Consider the following 8,490-nt stretch of genomic DNA (forward strand, 5'->3'; position numbering starts at 1 on the left):
CGTCCTGGATCCTCGGTTCCTTCAAGTCACGGCGTGCGGCGGCCCGGGGCGACTAGCTCCACGCCTCCACGTGCGCGCCGCCCATGTCCACGGGCGCTAGCGCCGGCGTGCGCCGGCGCCGGCGGACATGGCGCCTGTACTGGTGCTACGTGTGCGGCCGCGCGGTGCGCGCCGTGTCGTACCCGACCTCGGACGTCTTCTGCCCGCGTTGCTTCGGCCGCTTCCTCCACGAGATCGACCTGCCGGCGCCGCGGCCCGTGCTCCCGTCGCCCGACCAGTTCTTCCAGCCGCCGTTCCTCCCGCACGACGGGCCCCGCCGGTGGGTCATCTACACCGGGGACCCCACGGCCGACGCTGACGCGCCGCTCCCCCGCCGCCGCCGGCGGCGCGTCCCGTCCCCGCCGCCGGCCCCGGCGACGCGGCGCCCGGACGACGACGCGCCACCGCCACCCATGGTCGACTGGGACGAGCTCATCGGGCCGAACCTGGACGCCCTCATCGAGCGCCTCACCCAGGACGACCGCCCCGGGCCGGCGCCCGCGCCGGAGTCGGCCATCGAGTCGCTCCCCACGGTGCGGGTCTCCCCGGCGCACCTGTCCGACGGCTCGCAGTGCCCCGTGTGCAAGGAGGAGTTCGAGCTCGGGGAGGCCGCGCGGGAGCTGCCGTGCAAGCACGCGTACCACACCGACTGCATCGTGCCGTGGCTCCGGCTCCACAACTCGTGCCCGGTCTGCCGGCAGGAGCTGCCGGCTGAGCAGGCGGATGGATCACGGGAGGGCGGCGGGGAGGAAGGCAGTGGCGAGACGACCGGGGCGGCGCCGCCGGGGCCGGTGGTGATGGCCGGATGGGGGCCGCTGGCTTGGCTGGCATCGGCACGCGGGCCGGACGGGGACGCTTGGGAGAGGAGTGAAGCGGATGACGGTGACGCCGCCGGAGGTGGTACTTGTGCGGCGGCTGTCATGCAGTCTTTTGTCGTCGTCGCTGCTTGCTTTTTCGCGCTCTCGTTCTTTGTTTGAGATGTGTCAGCTCATGTATGGAGCAGGAACAGAGCAAACGCGACAACACGACCACAGTCACCAACTGTACATGATGAAAGATTAGCCCAACATCTCGATTATGGAACCTTCGTGCCTACTAGTACCGGGTCTGCAAGAACGTGAAGAACGCTAGGTGCTATTTGCTTGTACAAATGCAAACGCAAACGAAACTCTACAAGAGCATGTAAAGGCAAGTAACTTCATTTTTCCACCCTCCCATAAAGTACTAACTACTGCAAATGGGCTCTACCCTGGTTAGCTAGCTTATTGCAAAGTGGAGCTATCAATCACAGTTCGAATTCCCGTTTGCACAGATATTAAGCCATCAAATATAGTTAAATTAACTACTCCCTTTATCCCAAAATAAGTATTTTTTATAAATTTTGCACACATCAGCAATAGTAAGAAATAGCCACGTTGCCTCTAATTACTCATGCATTGAAAGGTGAGCGGAAGCAGTGGTGAACCGGGTCTGTCGTCTCCGACACAGGCAGGGGCCTTCGATCCACTGCAACTGCAACAGAACTACAGAAGTCGGATTGAGAAAACGAGGTGGATCGCCGGCCGGTTCACCACTGCACTGACTGCAACTGTTCTCTCAAAACTTGGTGAAGCGATGGTAGGGAAGGAGATGAGGCGGTCTACGGGCGTGACTGTGTTCTTGCAGAGGAGATGGAGGTGCGTGGACCCCAAACTACACACGGCCAGATGGGCTAGGTCCAGCGGCGGCCCCAAGCACGACACTAAAAGGCACGACGCTAAGGTCCTATTTGGTTTGAGTTGCTTATGCATAAGCAACTAAAAATAAGCAACTTATTTGCTTATGAAACCAATCACCCTTACTTATTGGGTTGCTTATGGGGACTAAAAGGTGCACTTTACACCTCCTGCCCTCATTCAATGCACTTTATTACTCCTCTCTCCCCTCTTCCCCGTCGCCAGTTCCTCTCTCCCCTCCCTCGTCGCCAGCTCCATCCCCACCGCCAGCTCCATCCTCGCCGCCGTCGGTCCCTCCCCTTCCTCCGCGCTGGTCGCCGCCGACCTCCGCCCGCAGATCCGCGCCACCCGCCGCCGGCCTCCGTGCAGGTGGACAGCCTCCGCCCGCCGCTCCCGCCCCACCACCACCCCGGCCACCTGCTGCTGCTCCCTGCCCGCTGCTGGCCCCCGGTATCGGGCGTGTGCAGGAAGAAGAAGCGTGGGGAGGCAAAGAGGAGGGGTAGCAACACAAGGGGCAAATATGACAATATCCATCTCATTCAATGCTCATAAGCAAAGGTATCCAAACAGCTAGACTAAAAATAAGCAATTCCAAATAACCAACTTTTAGCTGCTTATAATAAGCAAGAGGAACCGAACAGGCCCTAACATGATCTGGCACTGTGTCAATAGTGTCTGGGCCGGCACGGCCCTATGCGTAGTGTAATGCTTGGGTCACCATATCGGTACAGGCACGACACGATTTTTATCAGACACTATATGTCATGATTATCCTGACCTATAGTGCTATAAAATAGATGTATATTATACTGTTTGATGAAATATTTATATATATATATATATATGAATTTATGATGGAATTGGTCTATCCATATACGAGTTTATGATGAAATGGATGAATTGATGTATACCTATATGAATTTGCAATGAAATTGATGAAGTTTTGAGGGAATGAGTGAATGCATAGTGCTGGGGTCGGTACGGGGCATGATGGCCGCCAGGTCTATAATGCGGGCACGGCACTATAAAAATGGTATAGTGTAGTGTCTGGGCTGGCAGGTCAGCACGACATCCCGACACGACACGACACAATTAATCAATAGTGCCTAATAGTACTGGGCCCAACAGTGCCAGGCCGGGTAGTGACAGGCCATCCATTTGACCATCTATACTCCAAATATAGTCAGCCAGATTGTACACACATAATTATTGTCAATCTGTGATACAACTTTCTTGACACTGGATAATACAAGATGACAAGAAGTAGAATACAAATGCAACGATTTATTCTTTACATAAATCAGGTTCACTAACTTGCTAGGCTCTGAGCAACATAGAACATCACAAAGTACATGATTCTGCGTGAAAGAAAGTACAGCCGGAGTTACATGAATAACAACAAATCATGCAAGATTTCTACCTAAATTTCCTTCCTCTAGGTCTTCAGTAACTAGCTTGTTTCGCTACCTTCTTCATCTTCCTCCCCAGTCCCCACCGTGGCCTGCTACTCTGCTTTCAGGAAGAACCCAAGTAGCCTCCGCACCGGGCTGCCGCGACCAGGAACACGCCGCTCAGAGGTCACGGCGTACTCCACCGGGGTGATCCCCAGCTGCCTCAGGTGCATCGGGTGTATCCAGTCGCTGATCGGCTTCGCGTTCCTCTCCATCTCTTCCAGCTCTTCGTAGGCTCTCAGCCTCTCCGGATTGTGCAGCCTGCGCTGCATCCGACAAGCCTTGGCGACGAGATCACGATACGACGCGGCCCGCAGGAGATTCTGACCTCGTGCATTCGGCAACGCCTCCGGTGCCATCTCGGGCTCGTCGTCTACTTCAGGAAGACTGGGAGAAACCAGGCCCGGTTCTAGGGAGCAGGCAGTGCCACCGCCGGGGCTCATGGAGCTAGAGGTCTAAGACCATATAGGTAATTAGTACATATAATTTTTTATTTGGTATAGTAAACATTCGAAGGTTCATCGTAAAGTAATCCATGCCGTAGGTAACTCTCCCTTCTAGTCCTATTCTACGTAACCTAATCCATCGAGCGAAGGGCAGACTGCAGGCGACGTTTCGTTTGATCGTTTCCTGCCGCCGCGACCCTGCCTACCCATTGACATGCTCTGGCTGAGGAGAGGAGACGCCCACGCTGATCCGATTGGCTCCTCACCCGACGAGGCGGCGACCCGCAACAGCAAGGACACCGATCTGATTCGCTCATCACGGATTGATTAGTATTTCCAATTTTTTTCTTATTTATTTTTTTATATGCGCTATGCTTATACCGATTGTGCTAGGGTTAAAATTTCTAATTCAATGTATTTATTTGAATATGATAAATGTTGCCAAAGAAGCATTTGTCAAGTGCTCAGAAAAGAAAAAAAGAAAACAAGAAGATCAGTTCATAGAATCGTAGAGAGGTGCTTAGAAAATCTGAAGTCCTTGGATGGTAATGATCTATGAAAGTGTTGTACTACTTTTGCAAAATCTTTTTCTCTTGATAACAAGTCTGATGTTGAGTTGGATGATTTTTTCTCTAAATTAAAAATGTTGCGAGTATCTTTGCCAGAAGAATTGATGTCAACACCTGAGATTCTTCAGTTTCTTAAAGCTGCATATCGGATTCTCTAACTATTCCAGTGACAGTAGCATCAGCTGAAAGAAGTTTCTCCAAATTGAAACTATTGAAAAATTGTTTGCGATCAACTATGTTACAAGAAATATTGAATGGCTTGGCTATGTGCAGCATTGAGAAGGATGTTTTGGACGACATTAATTTTGGTATTGTTCTTGAAATTTTACATAAAAAATGTCCGGAGATGATTTTTTATAAAGCACTGAAGCATTATATTTTTATTTGAGGTAATTATAATGATTATTATTTTTAATTTTTTTTTACACTATTGTTATGTTTTATGAGATATACGTATTATTATTCGTACCTTAGTTTTGATATTAAAAATTAGTTTAATGGGCTCTATATTCTTGCTACCCTTAGCCGGCCGTGGGAGGAACCGGGCTGCTCCCGACATTCTCATCGTCGGCAATCCGTACGAGCTGCTGCTGCTTCTTGGGCTGTGCATCACGGTATCGGTGAACTTCTCCGCTGCGACAGGGGAGGCGCCGCCGCGTTCTTCTATCTCTCCGTCTTCAAGTAAACACGGAACCTTGTGTGCCACTGCCATGGGAGAGGCAAGAACGACAGGAGCTGGGCTGCTTGCCACGCTCTCGTCTTCTGAGCCGGAGCCGTTGCTGTCACAGTGTGATGAATCGCTGCAACTGCTACTGGTACTGCCTGGGCTGTTTACTGTTCCGGCAAACTTCTCGGCGACAGGCGACGCGTCGCCGCACACGTCGACGGACATGTCCTCTGCCTCCTCCTCTATCTCGCCGTCCTCGAGTAAACGCGGCGGTGAACGATAACGAAGAACCTTTTGCGCTGCCGAGGGAGAGGCGTCACCGCATATATCAACGATCTCGCCGTCTTCCTGTTGATCCGGCGGCGACCGGCGCTTCTCCTCTTTAGCGAACTTGCCCAGCATCTTCTTCAGCTCGAACATAGCCGAGCGCCTCATGGATCCGATGTCGATCTCGCCTCTGTTCCTATCTTCGTGACCGGTACACTCCTCGAGGAACTCGAGGATGCTCGCCGGCATGTTCTCGGAGAGCGACGCTACTCGGGCGACCAGGTCGGCGATCTCGTCCGCTGACATCCTGGGTTCGGCGGGCGTCGTCTTCCTCCTCTTGGCACATGTCGTCCCCTCCGCCTCCGTAGGCGACTCCGACCAGCCTTCCGCCTCCAAGAACCGCCCGTCGTCCTTGCCGCAGCGAGGTGCCGCGCGGCGCTTGCCGCACAGGAGCTCGGCCTTCCTGACGAGGCCGCGGAGCGCCTCCATCTCCTCGCGTAGCCGCTTCCTGAGGATCAGCTGCGGATCCTGGCGGGAGATCCCGGCCGGAGCGAAGGCTGTCATCTGCTTCGTGTTCGTGCTGAGCCCGTCGTGGACGACGCGGCGGCGGTCAGGCCCAACCATGCCGCGCGACTCCCCGCGCTTCCTCGCCGGCGCAGGCATCTACCTCGCGGCGTTTGATCGCCTGCCTCCGCGAGCTTCTCGACATGTGCAAGAACGGCGGCGTCGCGTGTCACAAGGGCCGAGGGGAAGATTGGAAGGGTTGTGGAGAGGATTGGACTCGCCGCTGCTTCGATTTGCCTTATAAAGTGGTTAGCCGGGGTGTTCCGACTCTGACACGAACAACAGGATCGTCGGAGCCGGTCGTGTGGTGCCGACTGCTTGCGATCCACGCTGCGAGCGCATGGAGCGACTCCGACTCGTCCCAGTTTCATATTCCTCGCCGGAAAATGGTTATCTGACGCGGGAGCAGCAATAATAAAAGAGTAGTTGTCGGGTGGACTAGTGCCGTTTGGAGGCGTTGGAATGGGCTGATTTGTGTTGTATGAGTCCAGCCCATTTGTATCATCAGACACAAAATTTGGTAGCATGGGCCTTTGTTTCGAAATTGGTAGTAAATTTGGTAGCATGGGCCTCTATTTCGAAATTGGTAGTATAGGGCCGCTTTCTTTTTGATAAAGGAGTATAGGGCCGCTTGATTGTCCTTCGCTAGCCCAAGCCCCAAGAGAAGGTAGAGATCCTGCACTTGCTGTAAAAACGAGATTAAAAATCATCCTCAAACTTCCTTCTCCTACGCTCGATGTTTTTCACTTCCTCACCAGCCCCCACGATTCTCTATCTGCAACGAATCCCAACTCCCACCTCGTCTCCTCCATCATTGACAATACTATCATTCAAGCCCATCTTCTCCATCTCCAACATTTAGGGTGCACGGTTATTAGTTTGAGGTTTTGCTATTTGGGATTTTATAGTATCTCCAGCAGATTGCTCAATCTCATCACCAATATAAAAAAATTCATTCGAGGGATGTGATGTACTCTAGTAGATTATTAATTCCATCCCTATTACCAAAATATTTTTGGTGATCACCAAAACACACCTCACTTTCACTCATATGTAGGTTATTCACTATTCTCCCCTATCCAACGGTTATTTTTGGTAGTACGCTGCAGCGATGATCACCAAAAATGCAAAATATAGTATTGATAATTGGTAAAGGGAGAGAGAGATTATTATGGGTATTGGGTAATGAGTAATCTATTAGGGATGCCCTGAGGATCATGTAAGGAAGTGAGAGCGTCGTTTGGCAACTTTGAATCGTAAAGAGGAGGAAGATAGGCGGAGGAAAGAAGATATGCAAGGCTTTTTATTCCCATCAGATGTTTGAGAACTTCGAGTGTAAGGATGGAGAAAAATGCCGGGGTGTGGACTATATGGTTATGATGATAAGCCATTTTGTGTAATTATATGCTTGTAATAAAGCTGCCTTTACTCATAACAAGCAATTGTAAAGAGGTTAACTCCATGGGAACTACCTTAAAACATGTAGCTCCATGAGAGCTCCCCCTACAATGCATAATTACTAATTAGGTTATTACATTTGTTTACATCGAATTAAATTTATCAAATATATATAGAATTTAACTATACTTTAATACTTTTTGTGCCAACAATGACCAGTTTTGGTCACTTGATCGGCGATTAGTCAGTAACTGGATTGCTTCCACACTTTTCTGACGCCACTTCAGCAGTCGAAAGTGGAGAAGCTCCAGAGCGCAATGTCGCCTTCCTCCTCCCAGCATCCGTCGTCCATCGCCATCGGCGCCGGCGCGAAGAAGGCGCTGCAGGGGTCCATCATGGCGTACTCCATGCACTTGGGCGACTGGAAGAAGGCGTCGATGTCCGCGAGCGAGTTGTAGTAGTCCGCGTCGCCGTCGCCGTCGCCGTAGTGGGCCGTGAGCTCACTCTCGCTGCTCAACGTCGACTCCGGGGAGCTGACCGCGGAGGCGTCGCTGGGCGAGCCGTTGCTCCACGCCGGGGTGGCGGTGCCGCTGCAGCCGCTGTCGGCATTATTGTCGGCGGCGGCGCACGCCGCGAAGTCCGCGCCGCCGTTGCTGGCCGCCGCGGCTGCGGCGGCGGCGACGCGCTGGATGGCCTTGGGCGACATGGCGGCGGGGGGCAGGTCGAACGGGAGGCGGAGCGGGAAGTTGAGGTCGGCGGCGGCCGCGGAGCCCTTGAGGCAGAGCAGCGCGGCGTCGTAGGCCCGCGCCGCGGCCTCGGCGGTGGAGTGGGACCCCAGCCATATCCGCGTCTTCTGCCCCGGCGCCCGCACCTCCGACACCCACGAGCCCCAGCTCCGCATCCGCACGCCCTTGTACGTCCTCTTGCCGCCGTGCGCTGCCGCGGCCGCGATGTCATCGCTCGCCCGCGTCGTCTTCACCATAGCCGCTACCTCGCTCTCTCCCTCTCCCTCCGGCTCCTGCCCAAACGACGCTTGCTGTGGTTTCTTGGTTTCCCCTGACGCGACGGCGATGGTTCGCGATGCAATGCAAGGTTTCTCTTCCGAGCTAGCTCGATCAGTGATGCCGCTACTTGTTGTCTGCTTGGCGAAACTTTGGCGATGCCCACATCCACATTTATAGGATGGCACGTCACGACTGTGCTAATGTCAATGTGAGCGTCTCACGCATTAGTTTAAGCATTGTTTAGTGGTTGAGCATTTGAAAACCCTCCCCTGTTCACATCAGGGCGATACTGTGTGACGAACGCATAATAGTCCGGGACTAGGAGAGGAGCAAGTGCCGAACGGAAGTTAACATTTATGCGCACACTAAA

The 8,490-nt window shown here is 53.2% G+C and overlaps 3 protein-coding genes across 5 annotated transcripts; 1 reads left to right on the forward strand and 2 right to left on the reverse strand.

Annotated features, from left to right (window-relative positions):
- Positions 1-1,245, forward strand: LOC101778387 (E3 ubiquitin-protein ligase RING1). Of its 3 annotated transcripts, none has more exons than XM_022825821.1 (2): positions 1-939; positions 1,043-1,245. In XM_022825821.1, exons 1-2 carry the CDS (start codon positions 84-86, stop codon positions 1,099-1,101), a joined length of 915 nt encoding a protein of 304 aa, XP_022681556.1. In that variant the 5' UTR covers positions 1-83; the 3' UTR covers positions 1,102-1,245. The 3 variants fall into 3 exon arrangements, with proteins under 3 accessions (XP_022681556.1, XP_022681557.1, XP_022681555.1); XM_022825822.1 differs by having other exon boundaries at positions 1-936; XM_022825820.1 differs by having other exon boundaries at positions 1-1,245.
- A 2,013-nt stretch (positions 1,246-3,258) lies between these two features.
- Positions 3,259-5,817, reverse strand: LOC101770699. Its single transcript, XM_004966721.1, has 2 exons — positions 4,969-5,817; positions 3,259-3,660 (listed from the first exon to the last, which is right to left on the reverse strand). Exons 1-2 carry the CDS (start codon positions 5,815-5,817, stop codon positions 3,259-3,261), a joined length of 1,251 nt encoding a protein of 416 aa, XP_004966778.1.
- A 1,275-nt stretch (positions 5,818-7,092) lies between these two features.
- On the reverse strand, positions 7,093-8,249 carry LOC101778787 (ethylene-responsive transcription factor ERF014). The gene has a single exon (XM_004964851.2). The coding sequence runs from the start codon at positions 8,096-8,098 to the stop codon at positions 7,400-7,402; it is 699 nt and encodes a 232-aa protein (XP_004964908.1). The 5' UTR covers positions 8,099-8,249; the 3' UTR covers positions 7,093-7,399.
- Positions 8,250-8,490: the final 241 nt, after the last annotated feature.

This window comes from Setaria italica, chromosome IV, assembly GCF_000263155.2.
Source record: "Setaria italica strain Yugu1 chromosome IV, Setaria_italica_v2.0, whole genome shotgun sequence".
Classification (NCBI taxonomy): domain Eukaryota; kingdom Viridiplantae; phylum Streptophyta; class Magnoliopsida; order Poales; family Poaceae; genus Setaria; species Setaria italica.

Coding starts and splice junctions, on each gene's coding strand:
- LOC101778387 (XM_022825820.1), top strand. CDS start 84: ATGTCCACGGGCGCTAGCGCCGGCGTGCGCCGGCGCCGGCGGACATGG.
- LOC101770699 (XM_004966721.1), bottom strand. CDS start 5,817: ATGCCTGCGCCGGCGAGGAAGCGCGGGGAGTCGCGCGGCATGGTTGGG. Junction 3,661..4,968: donor GCTCAGAAGACGAGAGCGTG/GCAAGCAGCCCA, acceptor ATATGGTCTTAG/ACCTCTAGCTCCATGAGCCC.
- LOC101778787 (XM_004964851.2), bottom strand. CDS start 8,098: ATGGTGAAGACGACGCGGGCGAGCGATGACATCGCGGCCGCGGCAGCG.